Here is a 26450-nt window from a genome sequence, read left to right as displayed (position 1 = left end):
TGATCCAGGGACAACTTCCCCGGGAGAACGCACAGCGCGCCTCAGGCTGGTGCAACGTCACACCGGCCTCTGCCGCCGTAGGCTCGCCCCGCATCCGTACCCCTCCCTCCCCACGGCCTGAGTGAGCCAGAGCCCCCGAAGCAGCTTCTCCTTTAACCCCGTCCTGTCTGAGCGAAGAATAGACGCCCTCAGGCGACCTACATGCAGAGGCGGGGCCAAAGCCAAAGCTGAACCCCAGGAGCTGTGCAAGAAAAGAAGAGAAAGGGAAATTTCTCCCAGCCTCCTCAGGAGCAGCGGATTAATTCTCCACAATCAACTTGATGTACCCTGCATCTGTGGAATACCTGAAGAGACAACAAGTCATCCCAAGTTGAGGAGGTGGACTTTGGGAGCAACGATATATATATTTTTTTCCCCTTTTTCTCTTTTTGTGAGTGTGCATGTGCATGCTTCTGTGTGTGACTTTGTCTCTATAGCTTTGCTTTTACCATCTGTCCTAGGGTTCTGTCTGTCCGTTTTTTTACTTAAAAATTTTTTTTCTTAATATAATTATTTTTTTATTTTAATAACTTTATTTTATTTTATCTTCTTTCTTTCATCCTTTTTTTTTTCTGCCTTTTATTCTGAGCCGTGTGGATGACAGGCTGTTGGTGCTGCAGCCAGGAGTCAGTGCTGTGCCTCTGAGGTGGGAGAGCCAACTTCAGGACACTGGTCCACAAGAGACCTCCCAGCTCCACATAATATCAAATGATGAAAATCTTCCAGAGATCTCCATCTCAACACCAAGACCCAGTTCCACTCAACGACCAGCAAGCTACAGTGCTGGACACCCTATGCCAAACAACTAGCAAGACAGGAACACCACCCCATCCATTAGCAGAGAAGCTGACTAAAATCATAATAAGGCCACAGACACCCCAAAACACACCACCAGACGTGGACCTGCCCACCAGAAAGACAAGATCCAGCCTCATCCACCAGAACACAGGCACGAGTCCCCTCCACCAGGAAGCCTACACAACACACTGAACCAACCTTAGCCACTGGGGACAGACACCAAAAACAACGGGAACTACAAACTGCAGCCTGCGAAAACGAGTCCCGAAACACAGTAAGTTAAGCAAAATGAGAAGACAGAGAAACACACAGCAGATGAAGGAGCAAGGAAAAAAACCACCAGACCTAACAAGTGAAGAGGAAATAGGCAGTCTACCAGAAAAAGAATTCAGAATAATGATAGTAAAGATAATCCAATATCGTGGAAACAGAATTGAGAAAATACAAGAAACATTTAACAAGGAACTAGAAGAGCTAAAGAGCAAACAAACAGTGATGAACAACACAATAAATGAAATTAAAAATACTCTAGAAGGGATCAATAGCACAATAACTGAGGCAGAAGAACGGATAAGTGACCTGGAAGATAAAATACTGGAAATAACTACTGCAGAGCAGAATAAAGAAAAAAGAATGAAAAGAATTGAGGACAGTCTCAGAGACCTCTGGGACAACATTAAATGCACCAACATTCAAATTACAGGGGTCCCAGAAGAAGAAGAGAAAAAGAAAGGGACTGAGAGAATATTTGAAGAGATTATAGTTGAAAACTTCCTTAACATGGGAAAGGAAATAGTTAATCAAGTCCAGGAAGCAAAGAGAGTCCCATAAAGGATAAATCCGAGGAGAAACACACCAAGACACATATTAATTAAACTATCAAAAATTAAATACAAAGAAAAACAATTAAAAGCAGCAAGGGAAAAACAACAAATAACACACAAGGGAATCCCCATAAGGATAACAGCTGATCTTTTTTTTTTAACATCTTTATTCGAGTATAATTGCTTTACAATGGTTAGTTTCTGCTTTATAACAAAGTGAATCCATTATACATATACATATGTTCCCATATCTCTTCCCTCTTGTGTCTCCCTACCTCCCACCCTCCCACCCTTCTAGGTGGTCACAAACCACTGAGCTGATCTCCCTGTGCTATGTGGCTGCTTCCCACTAGCTATCTATTTTACATTTGGTAGTGTATATATGTCCATGCCACTCTCTCACTGATCACAGATTACCCTTTCCCCTCCCCATATCCTCAAGTCCATTCTCTAGTAGGTCTGTGTCTTTTTTCCCGTCTTACCCCTAGGTTCTTCATGATCTTTTTTTTTTCTTTCTTAGATTCCATATATATGTGTAAGCAAACGGTATTTGTTTTTCTCTTTCTGACTTACTTCGCTCTGTATGACAGACTCTAGGTCCATCCATCTCACAACAAATAACTCAATTTCATTTCTTTTTATGGCTGAGTAATATTCCATTTATATATGTGCCACATCTTCTTTATCCATTTGTCTGTTAATGGAAACTTAGGTTGCTCCCACGTCCTGGCTATTGTAAACAGAGCTGAAATGAACATTTTGGCACATGACTCTTTTTGAATTATGGTTTTCTCAGGGTATATGCCCAGAAGTGGGATTGCTGGGTCATATGGTAATTCTATTTTTAGTTTTTTAAGGAACCTCCATACTGTTCTCCATAGTGGCTGTATCAATTTACATTCCCACAAACAGTGCAAAAGTGTTCCCTTTTCTCCACACCCTCTCCAGCATTTATTGTTTCTAGATTTTTTGATGATGGCCTTACTGACCGGTGTTAGATGATATCTCATTGTAGTTTTGACTTGCATTTCTCTAATGATTAATGATGTTGAGCATTCTTTCTTTGGGGAAATGTCTATTTAGGTCTTCTGCCCATTTTTGGATTGGGTTGTTTGTTTTTTTGTTATTAAGCTGCATGAGCTGCTTGTAAATTTTGGAGATTAATCCTTTGTCAGTTGCTTCATTTGCAAATATTTTCTCCCATTCTGAGGGTTGCCTTTTCATCTTGTTTATGGTTTCCTTTGCTGTGCAAAAGCTTTGAAGTTTCATTAGGTCCCATTTGTTTATTTTTGGTTTTATTTACATTTCTCTAGGAGGTGGGTCAAAAAGGATCTTGCTGTGATTTATGTCACAGAGTGTCCTGCCTATGTCTTCCTCTAAGAGTTTGATAGTGTCTGGCCTTACATTTAGGTCTTTAATCCATTTTGAGTTTATTTTTGTGTATGGTGTTAGGGACTGTTCTAATTTCATACTTTTACATGTACCTGTCCAGTTTTCCCAGCACCACTTATTGAAGAGGCTGTCTTTTCTCCACTCTATATTCTTGCCTCCTTTATCAAAGATAAGGTGTCCATATGTGCGTGGGTTTATCTCTGGGCTTTCTATCCAGTTCCATTGATCTATATTTCTGTTTTTGCACCAGTACCATACTGTCTTGATTACTGTAGCTTTGTAGTGTAGTCTGAAGTCAAGGAGCGTGATTCCTCCAGCTCCATGTTTCATTCTCAAGATTGCTTTGGCTATTTGGGGTCTGTTGTGTTTCCATACAAATTGTGAAATTTTTTGTTCTAGTTCTGTGAAAAATGCCAGTGGTAGTTTGATAGGGATTGCATTGAATCTGTAGATTGCTTTGGGTAGTAGAGTAATTTTCACCATGTTGATTCTTCCAATCCAAGAACATAGTATATCTCTCCATCTATTTGTATCATCTTTAATTTCTTTCATCAGTGTCTTATAATTTTCTGCATATAGGTCTTTTGTCTCCTTAGGTAGGTTTATTCCTAGATATTTTATTCTTTTCGTTGCAATGGTAAATGGGAGTGTTATCTTAATTTCACTTTCAGATTTTTCATTGTTAGAGTATAGGAATGCCAGAGATATCTGTGCATTAATTTTGTATCCTGCTACTTTACCAAATTCATTGACTAGCTCTAGTAGTTTTCTGGTAGCATCTTTAGGATTCTCTTTGTATAGTATCATGTCATCTGCAAACAGTGACAGCTTTATTTCTCCTTTTCTGAATTGGATTCCATTTATTTCTTTTCTTCTCTGATTGGTTTATCCTAGGTAGCAAGGCTGGTTCACCATGCAAAAATCAATTAATGTAATCCATCATATCAACAGGCTAAAGAAGAAGAACCACATGATCATATCAAGTAATGCAGAAAAAAGTTTTGGCCGAATCCAACACCCACTCATGTTAAAATTTAAAAAAACCCTCTCAGTAAACCAGGAATAAAGGTGGGAATTCCTCAATTTGATAATGAATATCTACAAAAAACCTACAACTAACATCATACTTAATGATGAAAAACTAGAAGCTTTCCCACTAAAATCAGGTACAAGGCAAGGATGCCCCCCCTCTCAGCACTTTTTTTCACATTATACTGAAAGTCCTAGCTGAAACAATAAGACGAGAATAGGAAATGAAAGGTATATTGATTGGGAAGAACAAAATAAAGTTGGTCTTTTTTCACAGATAACTTGGTCGTCTATGTAGAAAATCTGAAGGAACCTATAAAAAACTCCTGGAGCTAATAAGCAATTAAAGGAAGGTTACAGGATACAAGGTTAACATACAAAAGTCAACTGATTTCCTATATACCAGCAATGAAGTAGAATTTGAAATTAAAAACACAATACCATTTACATTAGCACCCCAAAAATGAAATACATAGGTACAAATCTAACAAAATATGTACCAGATCTATATGAGGAAAAGCACAAAGCTGATGAGAAAAATCAAAGAACTAAATAGAGAGATAGTCCATGTTCATGAATAGGAATACTCAATATTGTCAAAATGTCAGTTCTTCCATTCTTGATCTATAGATTCAATGTAATTAAAAAAAAATCCCAGCAAATTATTTTGTGGAAATCAACAAACTGATTCTAAAATTTATATGAAGAGGCTAAAGACCCAAATTGGCCAACTCAGTATTTAAGGACAAGATCAAAGTCAGACGACTGACCCTGCCCAACTTTAAGACTTACTATAGTAATCAAGATGGTATGGAATTGGTGAAAGAATAGATCAATGGATCAATAGAAAAGAACATAGAGTCCCAAAATAGACTCATATAAATATAGTCAACTGATCTTTGACTAGGAAGCAAAGGCTATACAATGGAGTTAAGAGAATCTCTTCAACAAATTGTGCTAGAACAACTGGACATCTACATGCCAAAAAAAAAAAAAATAGAATCTAGAAACAGACCTTACACCTTTACAAAAATTAACTCAAAATGGACCAAAGATCTAAACATAAAATATAAAACTCCTAGAAGTTGTAAAAGAAAAAAAAAAAAACTCCTAGAAGATAACAAAGGAGAAAATCTAGGTGACCTTGGGTTTGGTGATAAGCTTTTAGATACAATAGCAAAGGCATAATCCATGAAAGAAAGAATAGATAAGCTAGACTTCATTAAAATTAAAAATTTTGCTCTATGAAAGCTCTGATCAAGAGAATGAAAGACAAGTCACAGACTGGGAGAAAATATTTGCTAAAAACTTATCTGATAACGGACTGTTATCTAAAATATACAGAGAGCATTGGAGACAAGATGGTGGAACAGAAGGACTTGAGCTCCCCTCCTCTCATGAAAACACAAAAATCACAACTAACTGCTCAACAACCATTAACAAAAAAAGACTGGGACCTACCAGAAGAGATATTCTACGTCCAAAGACAAAGAAGAAGCTACAACAAGACGGTAGGAAGGGTGCTTTCGCGATAAAATATACAAAGAACTCTTAAAACTCAACAAGAAGAAAACAAACAACTCAAAAAATGAGCCAAATATCTTAACAGGCACCTCATCAAAAATATACAGATGGCAAACATATAAAAAGATGCTTGTGGTATTATGATTTATAATAAATATATATTTGGTCTTCATCCCCATTTCTGGCACAGAACTCCTAAAACCCTTAGAATTTCCTAAGTGATGAGAGCAACAAAGTTGTCTTTTGTTCTGTTAATGAGGTGACTTTTGGACCACACCTCTGGTTGCCAGGAGAACCAACCATGTGATTAGAGGGTTGGAACTTTCAGCCCCAGTTCCCTGACCTCTGGGGAGGGGAGAAGGTTTGGAGGGTGAAATCAATCACTGATGGCCAATGACTTAACCAATCATGTCTATGTAATGAAGCCTACATAAAAACCCCAAAGGAGAGGGTTCAGAATTGGGGAACCAGAACACTTCCACCATGCCAGGCCCCAAACTCCATGAGGACAGAAGCTCCTTTGTTCAGGACCTCATCCTATATGTCTCTTCATCTGGCTATTTATTTGTATCCTTTAATATACTCTGTAATAAATTGGTAAGCTAGTGAGCAAACTGGTTTCCTGAGTTCTGTGAGCTGCTCTAGCCAATCAATTGAACTCAAGGAGGGGGTCATGGGAACCTCTGATTTACAGCCAGTCTGTCAAGTAACAACTTGGATTTGCAATTGGCATCCTGGGTTTGAGGGGGAAATCATTGGAACTTCCAGTTTGTAGCCAGTTGGTCAGATGCACAGGTAACCATCTGGGCTTGTGACTGGCAACTGAAGTAGAGGGCAGTCTTATAGAACTGAGCCCTTTCCCTGTGGAATCCGATGCTATCTCTAGGTAGATAGTGTCAGAATTGAACGGAATTGTAGGACACCCAGCTCGTGTCCCGAGCAGTGCTTGGATACCACTCTACATATTGGAATTGGGCTCAGGATCCTTAATGCTCTATATCACATGACATTAGGGAAATTAAAATTAAACAACAATGACATGTCACTACGCACCTAATAGAATGGCTCAAGTCCAGAATACGGATGACACGAAATACTGACAAGGACGCTGCACAATAGGAACTCTCATTCATTGCTGGTAGGAATGCAAAATGGTATAGACACTTTGGAAGACAATTTGGCTGTTCTTACAAAACTACACATACTCTTACCATATGATCCAGCAATAACGCTTCTTGATATTTGCCCAAAGGTTATGCTGATATTTACCCAAAGGTTATGTTCACACAAAAACCTGCCTAAGAATGTACACAATAACTTTATTCATAATCACCAAAACCTGGAAGCAACCAAGGATGTCCTTCAGAAGGTGACTGGATAAATATACTGTGGTACATCCACACAATGGAATAGATGCAGTGCTAAAAGTAAATGAGCTATCAAGCCATGAAAAGATATGGAGGGAAATTAAATGCATATTAGTTAGTGAAAGAAGCCAATCTGAAAAGGCTACATACTATATGATTCCAATGATATGACGTTCTGGAAAAGGCAAAACTATGGAGACAGTAAAAATATCAGTGGTTTCCAGGGGTTTGGGGTGGAGGAAGGGATGAACAGGTGGGGCACAGAGGATTTTTAGCCTAGTGAAATCACTCTGTATAATACTCTCATGGTGGATAAATGTCATCATATGTTTGTCCAAACCTATAGATCTACACCACCAAAGAATGCACCCTAATGTAAACTATGGACTTTGGGTGATAATGTGTCAATGTAGGTTCATCAATTGTAACAAATGTACCCTCTGGTGGAGGCTGTTGAGAATGGGGAAGGCTATGCATGTGTTGGGGCAGGGGGTATATGGGAAGTTTCTGTACTTTTTGCCCAATTTTGCTGTGAACCTAAAACTGCTCTAAAAAATAAAGTCTATCAAAACAAAACAAAACAAATCATAGTACCTTTAGGAAAACAACAACACCCTAAAGAGTTCAATACAAATTTTAAAGAAACAGCTGAATAAACACTGGAATGATTTTCTCTACTCTCTTTGCCTGTCAAAACTACATATCCTTCAAAGTACAACTTGAACACCACTTTCTCAGTGATGTCTTCCCCAACTTCTGGACATACTTAGTCACTCCACTTCCTGCGATCCCATCCTGCTATCACAGTACTAATACCATGTTATAGAGTAGGAGTTCTCAAATTTTAGTGAGCATCAGAATCACCTGGGAGAACTTGTTAAAACAGGTTTCTTGTACCGGCCAAGATCTGAATTTGGAGATTCTGAGTCTGAAGCCTATGAATTTCTATTTCTAACATCCTCCCAGATGATGCTAATGCTGTTGGTTCGTGGACCACACTTACAGTAGCAGTTATGCTTTATTCTACACATGGCTGGCTCCCGTAAGACTGAGAGCTCAACAAGGAACCTCATCCAGCACACAGTAGGCACTGAATAAATGTCTTACTCTTTTTTGCTTCCTTTTATCAGCCTCTTCCTGTAAGTTTTGAAGGGCGCTTTGCATGAGCTTCATGTTCAAGTCCTGATCTTCTCTGTATTCCTGCTGAATATGCTCCATCTTCTCTTGGAGGGCTTTTTGCAAAGCAGCCCTTATTTCCTGTTTTGTCTTCTGTTTCTTTAGCCTATCCTGTTCATTCTCAAGTTTCACCTGTGCTTTGTCATTTTCCTATGGCAGAACAATAGTGAAGATACTGTATCAGTACAGTTGGACAAAACAAAGAAGTTAATGCATTTCATTTAAGAGGTGAGAATAAATGGTTTCTTGGAAACACACACTCCTGGCTGAAAAGGTACTATAAGAAATAAAACTTGCCTTTTCATTGCTGAATCAGCAATACGGCTTTGTGAAATTGCTGTCTGTGTGTGATTATCAAGTAATAAATAGTTGTGGAGTTCAAAATGCAGAAAAGTATAAGGATAAATCACTTTTATTCTTAATACCCATTCACCCACTACCATTCTCAACGTTTTGGTGTATTGACCTTCCAGACTTTAGTCTTCTATGCACATCTGCACATCTAGATTTGCATACATTATTAACCAGCAATAAGAGTCCAGAAATGCAGATGTCCACATCAGCTAAATATACAAAAGTAAATTAAGCATTTTGTTCTTTAAAAGCTCTCCCCCATTCCTCTCATTTTCTTATCTATCTGACCCTCCTGGCTAGCTTAACTGCCTGACCAATCAGTTTTAACTGGGGTACCACTGCTGTTGGGTGCTGTGAGCTTGGTATAAACTGAGGCATTAATCCTCCTGTCAAAGGCATTTGCACTCTCCTGGAGGGATAAGTCCTTGCCCAGCGGGGACAGGAGATGACACATTGATAGTGAGGAGGGATATAATCCCCAATTGACTTGATCTAACTGAGACTCACAACAGCCATGATTGCCATGATTTCTGGCTTGTGAGAAGAAAGTTATATGCTAGACTTTTCCATTAATGTCATGAGAGTAATTCCACACTGAATTGTGAGGGTCAAATGAGACAATAAAAGTAAAAATGCTCTGCAATATTTAAGGAAAAACGATGGATATCAAACATGAAAGCCAGTGGGATAGCAGGCCACACTTTTTATTTATTTATTTATTTTTCATTCATTTATTTATTTGGCTGCACCGGGTCTTAGTTGCCGCGTGCAGGACATTCGTTGCGGCATGCGGGATCTTCAGTTGCGGCATGTAAACTTTTACTTGTGGCATGTGGGATCTAGTTCCCCGACCTGGGATCAAACCCGGGGCCCCTGCAGTGGGATTGTGGAGTCTTAGCCACTGGACCACCAGGGAAGTTCCAGGCCACACTTTTTAAAAAGTAAGGTTGACTATACCAGGAGGCAGAAATCAGCCAAATCAGACTATGAAGCAGGTAAAGATGGTATGGGGGGAGAACTGCTCAAAATTAAGAGACCTAAAAGCAGTTTACTATGTCTTGGTTTTCCCAGGATAGTTCTGATTTTACACTGTTGCGCTTATGTACTGAATTAAATGCACCCCTTTCAATCTCAAATGTGACCATATTTGAATAATAAACAGTGACTCATTCTAAAAGAGACTTATAAGAGGACAACAACGTTTGGATCCTGATTTAAATGTCAAATAACTTAGACAGTGATGGAAATTTGATGCTGATTTTAGATGATAGCAATGAATTATTATTAATTTTTTTAGGTTTGATATTGGCATTGTATAAGAAAATATCCTTAATCATGTTGTTGAGACGCATACTAGAGATGTATTTAAGGGAGAAATGACATGTCTGGGATACACACACACACACACACACACACACACACACACACACACATATATTTTTGGCTGCGTCCGGTCTTAGTTGTGGCCCACAGGATCTTTGCTGAGGCACGCGGGATCTTTCATTGCAGCGTGCGGGCTCTTTGTTGTGGTATGCGGGCTTCTCTCTAGTTGTGGCGTGCGGGTTTTCTCTTCTCTAGTTGTGGTGCTTGGGTTCCAGAGCACGTGGGCTCCGTAGTTTGGGGCACGCGGGCTCTAGCTGAGGCACGCAAGCTCAGTAGTTGTGGCATACGGGCTTAGTTGCCCTGCAGCATGTAGGATCTTAGTTCCCTGACCAGGGATTGAACCTGCGTCCCCTGCATTGTAAGGTGGATTCTTTACCACTGGACCACCAGGGAAGTCCCTGGGACATATTTTAAAACAAAAACAGAAGGAGGTAGAATATAGGAAATCAACATGTCAAAATGCAACAGCTGCTGAAACTGGGAGATCAGTACATGAGTATGATCATTGTACTCTCCACTTCTGTGCATTTGAAAGTGTTCATATTATTATTTAATATGACATTACTGTTATAATTATAACAAATGTTATAATTATAACATTAAAAAGGGTGAAAAAACATTCTTGAAATTACAAAATAATAGAGATAAAGAACCCATCAGTGGCTGCCAGGGGTTAGGGTTGAGGGTGGTGATGAAATAAAATTTATATTTTAAGGTAGGATGAAAATGTAAACATAAAATTCTTTCTCTCTCTGTTTGGGCCTCCTCCCTCCCCCTTTACAGTGCAATGTGCATCTTCATTATACATTAACCAGACCTCCTCAAAGATGGGAATGCCTACTTCACAGCAAAGATCAATTCTTTTTTCTTTCTTCTGACGCCAGCAATAGAACTTTATAGAAGATTAATATTCTTTCCCAACTCTGTAAGGGGTCACGGTGACTTACTGCTTGCTTCGTATGTGCTTACCCGGACTATGTATCTTTGGTGATCTTATGTAAAATGTCAGTGCGTCATTTTGATGTATGATCCTCTGTCTTGAAAATGTATATGACTGTGCCTTCAACTACTAACAGGTGGAACAATTCTCAGAGCTTCTGAGTCTGTCTCTTGTATTATATAATCCTTAGTTTGGCTTGAATAAAATTCTCTTTTCCTTCTTAACTTGATTGTTAATTGAATTTTCTTTGACAGAGGTTATAACAGTAAAGGAGTAGCTGGAAGGAGTTTCTTTGAATGATGGAACAATTCTATATCCTGATTCAGTAGTGGTTACATAAATGTAGTGGTTACATATGGTAAAATTTCATAGAACTACACCCCTTCCTCCAAAGAGTGCATGTAAAAGCTGGTGAAATCCAAAGGAGGGTTTTTTAGTTTAGTTAAATAAGGGAGTAACTTTAGTTGAAAGTATTATACGAGTTTAAGTTTTTATAAGTCTCTATATATAATATTTTGTCATGTAAAGGTACAAAGAAACTCTAATATTTTTGGCAACTCCTTGTTAAAGTTATTTCCAAAAAAAAATTTTTTTAAAGTAAGGTAGAAATAGAGATAGCTAGGTGTGCTATAAAATATAAATATTTTGTCTTTGCCCCTGGTTCCTGGCACATAGCTCCTAACACCCTTGAAATCTCCAAAGTGATAAGATTATCTTTTGTAGCCTAATGAGATGACCAGTGGCTGGACCCCCTAGATAGCTTCAGGATGGGAGATGATAACTAGAAAGACCAAACCATGTGATCAGAGGGTTGGAACTTTAGCTCCACCCCTTGACCTCCAGGGAGGGAAGAGGGGCCAGAGATTGAGTTCAATCACCAATGGTGATTGAATTAATCAATCACGCCCATGTGATGAAACCTCCATAAACCCCCAAATGATGAGGTCCAGAGAGCTTCTGGATTGAATGCATCAAGGTGGTGGGGGCACGGAAGCTCTGTGTACCACCCCACATACCTTCCCCTATGCATCTCTTCCATTTGACCATCTCTGAGTTGTATACCTTACAATAAGCTGGTAATGGTAAGTAAAGCACTTTCCTAAGTTCTATGAGCTATTTTAGTGAATTACTGAAACTGAGGGGGAGTCATGAGAACCTTGGACTTTGTAGCCAAGCTGGACAGAAGTGTGGGTAACCTAGGGACCCACTACTTGTGATGGGTATCTGAAGTGAGGGCAGTCTTGTGGGACTAAGCCCTTCAACTTACGGAGTCTGACACTAACTCCACATAGTATCAGAACTGAATCAAATTGTAGGACACCTAATCAGTGTCTGCAGAGCATCAGAGTATTGTTTGATGTGAGAAAAAAACCCACACATTTGGTGTCAGAAGTGTTGTGAGTAAAACTGGCTCACTAAGTATCTTACACCAGAGGAGGGGGTATATATAAGGCCATTTGGGGGCCACTATTTTGATTTTCTTAGAGATCTTCTACTAAACTCTTCAAAATAAAACAATCTTAAACCCAGAGAAGATTTCTGGGCTCTGCATGTACCTTACCTTTGATGTTTCTTATGGTTTCAAATTTCAATACTTGGGATTCCCCAAGAAAATATTACCATCTTCCTAAATTTAGTGGTATTAAAGTATCAGATGTTGAAAGCTTTATATACGTATAAAATTGCTACCTTTTTGAGTGCTTGCACACATTTCCATTGACAACTCTAATTTGTATATACTAGGGGCAGTGATCTTGTAGGAACAAAATTATTGATGCTGGTGGTCTGGGGGGTCACTGTAGCTGTTGTACAAGCACTTTATATAGGATTTGGAAACTATCAATTATTCATATCAAAGAATGGGGGGATGTTGCCAAATTGCCACTAGGCTTCATTGGCACTGCCAATGATTATCCCATTTCTTCCTCACAACAAAGACAAGTGCCCTTTGCCTCATTTTGTAGATGAGGAAACTGAATCACAGTAGTGAAGTAACTTGCCCTATACAATGAGATGGCACTGTCAGCTGGGCCTTGAAATCCAAGGCTCTGACCATGGTCTGTTGCTCTGTGAATGAGCCTTGGCCATCAGGCAAACTACAGTAGCAGGCCCGGAAACTGTATTCTAGCCACTGAGTTCATCATCCTATCACAAGCATTTCAAAAGACCCACCACAAGGCACGCCTCCTCCTCCTTCAGCCGCCGTGCTGCCTGCCTTTGCGCCTGGATGCTGGTGATCTGGGCATTCAGCCCCAGCCGTGTGTTCTCCACCAGCTCTCTTTGTCTCCTCGCCTCTTCGGCTTCTCGCTTCTCTTTGGCCAGTCGGTCTTCCTCCCAGAGCTTTGAGAACATCTGCTCTTCCACCAGCTTCTGCCTTTTCAGCTCCTCATTAAATGCTATCTGTGCTTTCCGATCCTTGCTCACTGCCTTCTGATGGATACAGGACAACTCAACACGGAGCTCCTCACACCGTTCCCTGAAAGGACAATTTTAAAAAGAAACCCAGCCTTTCATAAGACATTGCTCTCTGTAGGCACAAATCTGCACAGTCAGACACTGAAGTAAGAAAGTTAAAGACCTGGATGTAGGCCATCTGAACACCGGAAACACATGAGGGAGCAGCAAGGAGGCAGGCACCATGATGCCACAGACAAAGCACAGGCACTGGAGTCAAGCAGAGCAGGCTTTGAAATCTGGTTTTGATATTTCCTATGTGACCTTAGATCAAAAACTCGATCTATCTGAGCCTGTTTCTATATCTGTGAAAGAACTGACTTTCAAGGTTCTGGTAAGAATCAGAGATAGATGGACATAAATACCTAGTAGGTAACAGGAACTCAGTAAATGGCAACTACTATTATTACTATAGAGGAAATAGAAGAGGGATGAGTCCCTGCAACATTACAAGTAGATTAAGGCTTTGGTAGAAAGAGACCCTGAATGTACATCCAAGAAAAGACCCAAGGATAGAGTTAGCATATCATGGTGATGTTTCCCCATTGCATCTAGATTCCTGGCAGGGCACACATCCACTGAAGGGGTTTCTGCTAGAGTTGAGAAAACAGCCCTCTTGTTGCCTTTTTACAACCAGGCTTGTGTCACCATTCAAGAAGAAATGCTATTTCAGTAAGTGTTTGGACCTCATCCTTTCTTTCAGCCTCAGTAATTTAAATTTCTTCAAATGTTCTTGACTGAGCCCATTTTTAATTTAAGAGCTGTGAAATTATTTAGGAATATTTTCAAAACCCTACTCTCCTCTTCCTCCCTACCCCCTCCCAGACCAGACTTGTTAAATCAGAATGTTTAACACATCTGTATTTTTTAAAAGCTCCTCAGATGGTTCTGACATATAGCCAAGTTTGAGAACTGTGATGGAAGGCAATGTTTTTTATAAACATCAAGTCTTCCTGGTTTCTAAATCAAATTCTACACCAAGAAGCTAAAGTTTGGAGAATAGGCTCAATAAAGAACTTTTAAAGAAATTCGAGTTGTTAAGACTGAAAGAAAAGATGAGGTCTAAGCTCTTATTGCAAGAGTGGTCAATTTCACACAAAATGAAACCCCCAAAATACACTTTAACATTTAAAAAAACGAATTCAGCTGTCTGAAATTCATCAGTGAAATTCTCAGAATTGGCCATGATAACTTGTTAAAGTCCTTCCCAATCCTATGATTCATACTCTAACAAAGGTATTCAATTAATGGAAATCTAAAGCCTAAGGATAATAAGTATGGCTTATATTTTTAAATTTTTATTTAAAATCAACTCTTTCTTCCTAAGTATAAAACTAATACATGTTCATTGCAGAAAAACTAGAAAATATAGAAAAGTATGAAGACACTAAAAATAACACGTAATCCTACTATCAGGAGATAATCACTATTAGCATGTTAATATATTTCTTTCCAGTCTTATGTATGTGCATTTTTACTAGAACTGGAGTTATTCTGCATATCTATATCTCCTTGTATCTTAATTTTTCCACCTACCATTATATTGGGAATGCTTCCTCATGAAATATTTTTTAAAACAATTCCTAACCTTAGAACTTTATTATAGTTTACTAAGCTGCATAACAGAGGCTACAGCCTATAAATATATCACAGTTTACTTAAACATTCCCCTATTTGATGAACATATAGGTTATGTCTAACTTTTATTACAATGTTGCAATGAACAACATGTTTCTGTAGCTCTTTGTTTATTGCTAATGACTTTCTTAAGGTAATTCCTTCCTTAATATGAAATCTAAGAGTACAAAGACATTCTTAAGGCAGTTGATGATGCATGCTGCCAAGAATGCCAGAATTAACACATTATTGACCAGAGATGTATTAATACGTCTTTTGTTACCCGAACATTATTGACCAGAGACGTATCAATATGGTTTTAGAGAGTGATACAATTAACATCACCATGCGAAGTTGTTAGAGCTTAAAACTGATCACAACTTATGATTGTCATTATCATTCACATTTTGCTCAGTTAGGTTTTTGTTCCAACCCTGTGTATATTATAAATGCAAGTTTATTATCATAAAATTTTCAAAAATAACGCATTGCGAAATTTTGAGTGAAGAAGAACTTTTCAGTGAATTTTATGCAGATACTTTCTCTGATTGTCTGAGTGACATATATGCTAGTGTCTCAGAAGATGGTAGTTCTTCAGAATACAGTTCTGATTCAGATGATGTGAATATTAGACCAACAAAAAGACAAAAAACCTTAGTGATTGATTCTGATACAGAAAGTGAAAATGAAACTCACGGTGCTGGAGAATGCTCCTTTGCTTCTACAGAAAAGTGGACTGAGGACAACATTTCATAACAAAAATTAGAAGACTTTAGAGGTGTGTCAGGTATAACTATTGAATGTAATAACACGCAAAGTATTAGCAAAATAACAGAATTAATTTTTGGTAATGACTTTTTCAAGTTGGTCGCTTCTCAAACAAACTTGTATCACCAACAGAATGAAAAATCATATAAAAAGTATGATAAGGCTTTAAAATGGACTGATGTAACCAATAGTGACATGAAAAAGTTTCTTGGATTAATAATTTTGATGGGACAAATAAGAAAGTCACACTGGAAAAAATAGTCGGTTGATCCCTTACTTGAAACCTATCTTTCCAAAGATTATGACCAGAAGAAGGTTCGAACAAATAATGACATTTCTTCACTTTAACGATAACTTGGAAACTCCACTTCCTGCAGACAGAATTTCAAAAGTTAAAGCTCTTTTGGATTATTTTCTACCAAAATTTCAATTGATCTATATACTCAAACAAGAGCTATCACTTGATGAGGCAATGATAAAGTGGAGAGGACGACTCAGATTCAAAACCTATAATCCCGGAAAACTTACAAAATATGGAATTTCGGTCAGGATGGTTAGCAAAAGTGAAACCGGATATATATGTAACCTTGAGACTTACATGGGTGAAGAAAAGAAACTTCAAGAAACGGTTTCAGTCCTACAACCTTATCTTAGTTCATGGCACCATATTTACCAAGACAATTATTACAACAGTGTGTCCACATCTGAAATACTGTTGAAAAATAAAACCAGAGTTTGTGGGACTATAAGAGATAATTGTGGTCTACCAAACCAATTAAAGGATAAATCTAAAAATCTACAGAGGGGAGAAATGACATTCTTATGGAAGGGAGAAGTGATTCTTCTTATATGGAAAGACAAGGGGTTAGTCCGCATGGTGACAGTTATTCATGACGCCTCCATAGCATCTACAGGAAAGGAAGACAGGAGGAGTGGCCATGAGATAACTAAGCCCACTTGTCTAATAGAGTATAATAAATATATAAGGAGTTGATCGATCTGATCAATGCCTGGAAAACTTCAATATCCTCTGGAAAACTCAAAAATGGTATAAGAAAGTGGGTTTCTATTTGAGTAATTGCAGTTTATTCAATGTGTTTAAAATTAATTGTAGCTTTAACGCACAGAATAAAATGACTTACAAGCAACTTTTGTTAGCAATAGTTAGAGAATGGGTAACTGACCATTCTGGTGAATGTAGTGGTAGTCCCGCACCTGGTCCTTCTTGTGGCGTTTCTAAAAGAGTCCCCCGCAAAGATCCACCTTGTCAACTATCAAGTAAAATAAAATAACGTATTCTAGAGGAAATAATATCCACAGGACTAAAAAAAAAAAAATGTCACCAGAAAGTGTAGAGTCTGCTCTTCCAGGGGAAAGTGCAGTGAAACATGGTATATTTGTAATAGATGTTCTGTTCCCCTGCACAGAGGTGCCTGCTAGGGCCTATCACACTCTAACGAAATATTAGAATGCTTTCGTAAGACATGTACAAAGTTTCAAATAAATACATTAAGTGCAAAAAAAGTTGTTGATATTTACTCAAACGTGGGTGTTTCAATATTCACTTACAAAACAAATCTTTGGCCACAGGCATTAGTTTATGCAAAAATCCCCCAGTCAATAATGTGTTAACACTGCATGAATGAGCTCATATCATAAACACTTCTTTAGATCAGTAGGTTTTCAAGCTTTTTTGATTATGTATGTCTTTCAGTAAAAAAACTTCTAAGCACCCACAACATTGTTTATAAATTATATGAGGTTATTAATATGTAACTATATCATATAAATTATTTATATGCAAAAATTAAAATAGATGAGCTAAAAAACATCAAATAGAATATCTATTTTAATGATAATAATCATTAATAAGAGGAAAACTTTTTGTCAGTGCTTCACATGGCACTTTCACACATAAAATCTTATTTCATCCTCATAAGTGCCTTATAACTTAGATGGGGCAGCAAGTATCATCCCCATTTTAGAGTTAAAGAAATCGAAACCTGGCACTTCCCTGGTGGTCCAGGGGTTAAGACTCCACACTCCCAATGCAGGGGATCCGAGTTCAATCCCTGGTCAGGGAACTAGATCCCGCATGCCGCAACTAAAAGATCCCACGTGCTGCAACTAAAGATCCTGCATGCGGCAATGAAAATACCACATGCCACAACTAAGACCTGGCGCAGCCAAATAAATAAATAAATATTTTTTAAAACAGAGGGATTTCCCTGGTGGTGCAGTGGTTAAGAATCCACCTGCCAATGCAGGGGACACAGGTTCGAGTCCTGGTCTGGGAACATCCTACATGCTGCGGATCAACTAAGCCTATGTGCCACAACTATTGAGCCTGTACTCTAGAGCCTTGAGCCACAACTACTGAGCCCGTGTGCCATAACTACTGAAGCCCGTGGACCTAGAGCCCATGCTCTGCCACAAGAGAAGCCATCGCAATGAGAAGCACATGCACTGCAATGAAGAGTAGCCCTCACTCACCGCAACTAGAGAAAGCCTGCGCACAGCAACGAAGACCCAACGCAGCCAAAAATAAATAAATAAAAAATAGTAATAAAAGAAAAGAAAGAAAGAAATAGAAACTCAGGGAGCCTAAGTATCTTTCCAAGCCACAGAGCCAGGAGTAGTAATATTATTAGCAACAGTTATTTGCCAGGCACTGTTCTAAGCACTTTACATATTTGAACTCTTATGATCTTCATAACAACCAGTCTTGCAACAAACACTATTGTAAGCTAATTATTATTATTATTTTATCCCCAGTTTACAGATGAGGAAATGAAGGCACAGAGCTGTTAAGTATCTCACGTAATTTCAAACATTCAATATGTAGTAGAGCAGGGACTGAAGACCTGGCAGTCTGGTCCTGGAGTTCCTTGGTACTTCATTATATCATCAAGTGTTCTGACCACACATCCTAGGATATTCATTTAATAAAAACACCACAAAATACTAAAAAGCCAAAAAAATTCCTTCCTTAATCTGGGGTCCAATCACTGTGTACAAATATAGGACATTTAAAAAGAAGTCTGGGGCACAGAGGGAACATACCTCAACATCATACTTAACAGTGAAAAACTGAAAGCATTTCCACTAAGCTCAGGAATGAGACAAGAATGCCCACTCTCCCCACTTTTATTCAACAGTTTGGAAGTCCTAGGCACAGCAATCAGAGAAGAAAAAGAAATAAAAGGAATTCTAATTGGAAACAAAGAAGTAAAACTGTTTGCAGATAACATGATACTATACATAGAAAAATCCTACAGACACCACCAGAAAACTACTAGAGCTCATTGGTGAATTTGGTAAAGTTGCAGGATACAAAATAAATATACAGAAATATGTTGCATTTCTATACACTAACAACAAATTATCATAAAGAGAAATTAAGGAAACAATCTCATTTACCATCACATCAAAAAGAATAAAATACCTAGGAATAAACCTACCTAAGGAGGTAAAAGACCTGTACTTGGAACACTAAAAGACTCTAATGAATGGAATTGAAGATGACACAATGAAATGGAAAGATACACTGTGTTCTTGGATTGGAAGAATTAATATTGTTAAAAAAGGATCATACCACACCCAAGGCAATCTACAAATGCAATGCAACCCCTATCAAAATACCAATGGCATCTTTCACAGAAATAGAATGAATAATTTTAAAATCTGTATGGAAACACAAAAGACCCCAAATAGCTAAAGCAATCTTGAGAAAGAAGAATACAGCTGGAGAAACCATGCTCCCTGACTTCAGACTATACCACAAAGCTACAGTAATCACAACTGTATGGTACTGGCACAAAAACAGACACACAGATCAATGGAACAGAATAGAGAGCCCAGAAATAAACCCATGAACTTATGGTAAATTAATCTATGATAAAGGAGGCAAGAATATACAATGGAGAAAATACAGTCCCTTCAATAAGTGTTGGGAAAACTGGACAGCTACATGTAGAATAATGAAATCAGAACATTCTCTAACAACATATATAAAAGTAAGCTCAAAATGGATTAAAGATCTAAATGTAAGACCGGATACCATAAAACTCCTAGAGGAAAACATAGACAGAAGACTCTTTGACATAAACCATAGCAATATTTTTTTGGATCTGTCTCCTTAAACAAGGGAAATAAAAGCAAAAATAAACAAATGGGACCTAATTAAACTTAAAAGCTTTTGCATAGCAAAATAAACAATCGACAAAATGAAAAGACAACCTACTGAATGGGAGAAAATATTTGCAAATGATATGACTGATAAGGGGTTAATATCCAACATATATAAACAGTTCATACAACTCAACATCAAAAGAAAAGAAAAAAAAAACCCGATTAAAAAATGGGCAGAAGAACTGAAGACATTTCTCCAAAGAGGATATGCAAATGGCCAAAAAGCACATGAAAAGATGCTCAGCATGGTTAATCATCAGGGAAATGCAAATCGAAACCACAATGAAGGGATTCCCTGGTGGTCCAGTGGCTAGCACTCCATGCTTTCACTGCTGAGGGCCCAGGCTCAATCCCTGGTTGGAGAACTAAGATCCCACGATGCACGAGGCATGGCCAAAAAAAAAAAAAAAAAAAAAAAAAAATGAAAGAAACAAAACCACAATGAGGTATCACCTTGCACCTGTCAGAATGGCTATCGTCGGGGGAGACCTTCAAGCTGGCAGAGGATTAAGACGTGGAGATCACCTTCCTCCCCACAAATACATCAGAAATACATCTACATGTGGAACAACTCCTACAGAACACGTACTGAACACTGGCAGAAGACCTCAGACCTCCCCAAAGGCAAGAAACTCCCCACATACCTGGGTAGGGCAAAAGAAAGAAGAAAAAACAGACAAAAGAATAGGAAAAGGACCTGCACCTCTAGGAGGGAGCTGTGAAGGGGAAAAATTTCCACACACTAGGAAGCCCCTTCACTGGTGGATACAGGTGGCAGAGGCGGGAAGCTTCAGAGCCACGGAGGAGAGTGCAGCAACAGGGGTGCAGAGGGCAAAGCGGAGAGATTCCCACACAGAAGATCAGTGCCGACCAGCACTCACCACCCTGGGAGGCCTGTCTGCTCACTCGCCAGGGTGGGTGCGGGCTGGGAGCTGAGGTTTGGGCTTTGGAGGTCGGATCCCAGTGAGAGGACTGGGGTTGGCTGCGTGAACACTGCCTGAAGGGGCTAGTGCACCACAGCTAGCCGAGAGAGAGTCCGGGAAAAAGTCTGGAACTGCCTAAGAGGCAAGAGACCATTGTTTCGGGGTGCATGAGGAGAGGGGATTCAGAGCACCGCCTAAACGAGTTCCAGAGACAGGCGCGAGCTGCGGCTATCAGCGCGGACCCCAGAGACGGCCATAAAATGCTAAGGCTGCTACTGCAGCCACCAAGAAGCCTGTGTGCAAGCACAGGTCACTATCCACACCTCCCATCCTGGGAGCCTGTGCAGCCCACCACAGCCAGGGTCCCGTGATCCAGGGACAACTTCCCCGGGAGAACACACGGTGCACCTCAGGCTGTTGCAACGTCACGACAGCCTCTGCCGCTGCAGGCTTGCCCCGCATTCCATATCCCTCCCTCCCCCCCGCCTCAGTGAGCCAGAGCCCCCGAATCAGCTGCTACTTCAACCCTGTCCTGTCTGGGTGCAGAACAGACGCCCTCAGGCAACCTACACACAGAGGCGGGGCCAAATCCAAAGCTGAACCCCAGGAGCTGTGCAAATGAAGAAGAGAAAGGGAAATCTCTCCCAGCAGCCTCAGGAGCAGCGGATTAAACCTCCACAATCAACTTGATGTACGTTGCATCTGTGGAATACCTGAATAGACAACGAACCATCCCAAAATTGAGGCGGTGGACTTTGGGAGCAACTGTAGACTTGCGGTTTGCTTCCTGCATGTAATTCGTTTCTGGTTTTATGTTTATCTTAGTTTAGTATTTAGAGTTTATTATTATTGGTAGGTTTGTTTATTGATTTGGTTGCTTGCTTCCTTCTATATATATATATATTTCCTTTTTCTCTTTTTGTGAGTGTGTATGTGTATGCTTCTATCTGTGATTTTGTCTGCATAGCTTCGCTTTTACCATTTGTCCTAGGGTTCTGTCTGTCCCTTTTTTCTTTTAGTATCGTTTTTAGCACTTTTTATCATTGGTGGATTTGATTTTTAGTTTGGTTGCTCTCTTCTTTCTTTCTTTCTTTTTTTGAATTACTTTATAATTTTTTTAGCACTTTTTATCATTGGTGGATTTGATTTTTAGTTTGGTTGCTCTCTTCTTTCTTTCTTTCTTTTTTTGAATTACTTTATAATTTTTAATAATTTAAAATTTTTTTTATTTTAATAACTTTATTTTCTTTCTTTCTTTCTTTCTTTCTCTCTTTCTTTCTTTCTTTTCTTTCTTTTTTTTCTCCCTTTTCTTCTCAGCCATGTGGTTCACAGGGTCTTGGTACTCTGGCCAGGTGTCAGGCCTGTGCCTCTGAGGTGGGAGAGCCAAGCTCAGGACGTTGGTCCACCAGAGACCTCCTGGCTTCACGTAATATCAAACAGCAAAAGCTCTCCCAGAGATCTCCATCTCAATGCTAAGACCCAGCTCCATTAAATGACCGGCAAGCTACAGAGCTAGACACCTTATGCCAAACAACTAGCAAGACAGGAACACAACACCACCCATTAGCAGACAGCCTGCCTAAAATCATACAAAGTTCGCAGACGAAGCCAAAACACACCACCAGATGCAGTCCTGCCCACCAGAAAGACAAGATCCAGGCTCATCCACCAGACCACAGGCACTAGTCCCCTCCACCACGAAGCCTACACAACCGACTGAACCAACCTTAGCCACTGAGGGCAGACAACAAAAACAACAGGAACAACAAACCTGCAGCCTATGTAAAGGAGACACCAAAACACAGTAAGTCAAGCAAAATAAGAAGACAGAGAAACACACAGCAGATAAAGGAGCAAGGTAAAAATCCACCAGACCAAAAAAATGAAGAGAAAATGGGCAGTCTACCTGAAAAAGAATTCAGAGTAATGATAATAAAGATTATCCAAAATCTTGGAAATACAAGGAGAAAATACAAGAGACGTTTAAGAAGGACCTAGAAGAAATAAAGACCAAACAAACAACGATGAACAACACAATAAATGAAATTTAAAATTCTCTAGAAGGAATCAATAGCAGAATAATTGAGGCAGAAGAACGGATAAGTAACGTGGAAGATAAAAATAGTGGAAATAACTACCGCAGAGCAGAATAAAAAAAAAAAAAGAAAACAACTGAGGACAGTCTCAGACACCTCTGGGACAACATTAAATGCCCCAACATTCAAATTATAGGGGTCCCAGAAGAAGAAGAGAAAAAGAAAGGGACCGAGAAAATATTTGAAGAGATTATAGTTGAAAACTTCCCTATATGGGAAAGGAAATGGTTAATCAGGTCCAGGAAGCACAGAGAGTCCCATACAGGATAATTCCAAGGAGAAACATGCCAAGACACATATTAATCAAACTATCAAAAATTAAATAAAAAGAAAAAACATTAAAAAGAGCAAGGGAAAAGCAACAAATAACATACAAAGGAACCCCTATAAGGATAACACCTGATCTATCAGCAGAAACTCTACAAGCCAGAAGGCACAGGCAGGACATATTCAAAGTGATGAAAGGGAAAAACCTACAACCAAGATTACTCTATCCAGCTAGAATATCATTCAGATTTGATGGAGAAATTAAAACCTTTACAGACAATCAAACACCAAGAGAATTCAGCACCATCAAACCAGCTTTACAACAAATGCTAAAGGAACTTCTCTAAGCAGGAAACACAAAAGAAGGAAAAGATCTATAATAACAAACCCGAAACAATTAACAAAATGGTAACAGGAACATATATATCGATAACTAACTTAAATGTAAATGGATTACATGCTCCAATCAAAAGACATAGACTGGCTGAATGGATACCAAACAACACCCATATATAGGTTGTCTACAGAGACTCACTTAAGACCTAGCAACACATACAGACTGAAAGTGAGGGGATGGATAAAGATATTCCATGCAAAAGGAAATCAAAAGAAAGCTGGAGTAGCAATTCTCATCTCAGACAAAACAGACTTTAAAATAAAGGCTATTACAAGAGACAAAGAAGGACACTACATAATAATTAAGGGATCAATCAAAGAAGATATAACAATTGTAAATATTTGTGCACCCAACACAGGAGCACCTCAATACATAAGGCAAATGTTAACAGCCATAAAAAGGGGAAATCAACAGTAACACAATCATAATATGGGATTTTAACACCCCACTTTCACCAATGGACACATCAGCCAAAATGAAAATAAATAAGGAAACACAAGCTTTAAATGATACATTAAACAGATGGGCTTAATTGATATTTTATAGGACATTCCAGCCAAAAACAACAGAATACACTGTCTTCTCAAGTGCTCATGGAACATTCTCCAGGATAGATCATATTGTGAGTCACAAATCAACCCTTGGTAAATTTTAAAAAACTGAAATAGTATAAAGTATCATTTCTGACCACAACGCTATGATACTAAATATCAATTACAGAAAAAAATCTGTAAAAACTAAAAACACACGGAGGCTAAACAATACACTACTAAATAACCAAGAGATCACTGAAGAAATCAAACAGGAAATCAAACAATACCTAGAAACAAATAACAATGAAAACACAATGACCCAAAACCTAGGGGAGGCAGCAAAATCAATTCTAAGAGGGAAGTTTATAGCAATACAATCCTACCTTAAGAAACAAGAAACACCTCAAATAAACAATGTAACTTTACACTTAAAGCAGTTAGAGAAAGAATAAAGAATAAAGAATAAAACCCCAAAGTCAGCAGAAAGAAAGAAATCATAAAGATCAGATCAGAACAGAAATAAATGAAATAGAAAAGAAGGAGACGATCTCAAAGATCAATAAAACTAAAAGCTGGTTCTTTGAGAAGATAAACAAAATTGATAAAATATTAGCCAGACTCATCAACAAAAAAAGGGACAAGACTCAAATCAACAGAATTAGAAATGAAAAAGGAGAAGTAACAACTGACACTGCAGAAATACAAAGGATCATGAGAGATTACTACAAGCAACCATATGCGGATAATATGGACAACCTGGAAGAAATGGACAAATTCTTAGAAAAGCACAACCTTCCGAAACTGAACCAGGAATAAATAGAAAATATGAACAGACCAAACACAAGCACTGAAATTGAAACTGTGATTAAAAATCTTCCAAAAAACAAAAGCCCAGGACCAGATGGCTTCACAGGCAAATTCTATCAAACATTTAGAGAAGAGCTAACACCTATCCTTCTCAAACTCTTCCAAAATATAGCAGAGGGAGGAACACTCCCAAACTCATTCTACGAGGCCACCATCACCTTGATACCAAAACCAGACAAAGATGTCACAAAGAAAGAAAACTACAGGCCAATATCACTGATGAGCATAGATGCAAAAATCCTCAACAAAATACTAGCAAACAGAATCCAACAGCACATTAAAAGGATCATACACCATGATCAAGTGGGGTTTATTCCAGGAATGAAAGGATTCTTCAATATACGCAAATCAATCAACATGATAAATCATATTAACAAATTGAAGGAGAAGAACCATATGATCATCTCAATAGATGCAGAGAAAGCTATCGACAAAATTCAACACCCATTTATGATAAAACCCCTCCAGAAAGTCAGCACAGAGGGAACTTACCTCAACATAATAAAGGCCATATGTGACAAACCCACATACAAGTTCCTCTTCAATGGTGAAAAACTGAAACCTTTTCCACTAAGATCAGGAACAAGACAAGGTTGCCCACTCTCACCACTCTTATTCAACATAGTTTTGGAAGTTCTAGCCACAGCAATCAGAGAAGAAAAAGAAATTAAAGGAATCCAAATCGGAAAAGAAGAAGTAAAGCTGTCACTGTTTGCAGGTGACATGATACTCTACATAGAATATCCTAAAGATGCTACCAGAAAACTACTAGAGCTAATCAATGAATCTGGTAAAGTAGTAGGATACAAAATTAATGCACAGAAATCTCTGGCATTCCTATACACTAATGATGAAAAATCTGAAAGTGAAATCAAGAAAACACTTCCATTTACCACTGCAACAAAAAGAATAAAATATCTATGAATAAACCTACCTAAGGAGACAAAAGACCTGTATGCAGAAAACTATAAAACACTGATGAAAGAAATTAAAGATGATACAAATAGATGGAGAGATATACCATGTTCTTGGATTGGAAGAATCAACATTGTGAAAATGACTCTACTACCCAAAGCAATCTACAGATTCAATGCAATCCCTATCAAACTACCACTAGCATTTTTCACAGAACTAGAATAAAAAATTTCACAATTTGTATGGAAACACAAAAGACCCCGAATAGCCAAAGCAATCTTGAAAACAAAAAATGGAGCTGGAGGAATGAGGCTCCCTGACTTCAGACTATACTACAAAGCTACAGTAATCAAGACAGTATGGTACTGGTACAAAAAAAGAAATACAGATCAATGGAACAGGACAGAAAGCCCACAGAGAAACCCACGTACATATAGTCACCTTATCTTTGATAAAGGAGGCAAGAATATACAGTGGAGAAAAGACAGCCTCTTCAATAAGTGGTGCTGGCAAAACTGGACAGATACATGTAAAAGTATGAAATTAGAACACTCCTGAACACCATACACAAAAATAAATTCAAAATGGATTAAAGA

The 26450-nt window shown here is 38.6% G+C and overlaps 1 protein-coding gene across 1 annotated transcript in view; it reads right to left on the bottom strand.

Moving 5' to 3' along the window:
• The window catches only part of LOC114885747 (cilia- and flagella-associated protein 53-like), a 66932-nt gene that overhangs the window by 22750 nt on the left and 17732 nt on the right, over positions 1 to 26450 (bottom strand). The window contains exons 4-5 of the mRNA XM_029206037.1: positions 12999 to 13302; positions 8081 to 8299 (exon numbers count right to left, since the gene is read on the bottom strand). Of these exons, the coding sequence (XP_029061870.1) occupies positions 8081 to 8299; positions 12999 to 13302 (523 nt within the window). The remainder of the gene's footprint in view (positions 1 to 8080; positions 8300 to 12998; positions 13303 to 26450) is intronic.

This window comes from Monodon monoceros, unplaced genomic scaffold (assembly GCF_005190385.1).
Source record: "Monodon monoceros isolate NGI ecotype Baffin Bay Population unplaced genomic scaffold, NGI_Narwhal_1 Contig4285_ctg1, whole genome shotgun sequence".
Taxonomy (NCBI): domain Eukaryota; kingdom Metazoa; phylum Chordata; class Mammalia; order Artiodactyla; family Monodontidae; genus Monodon; species Monodon monoceros.
This window is presented reverse-complemented; position numbering and strand designations above follow the sequence as displayed.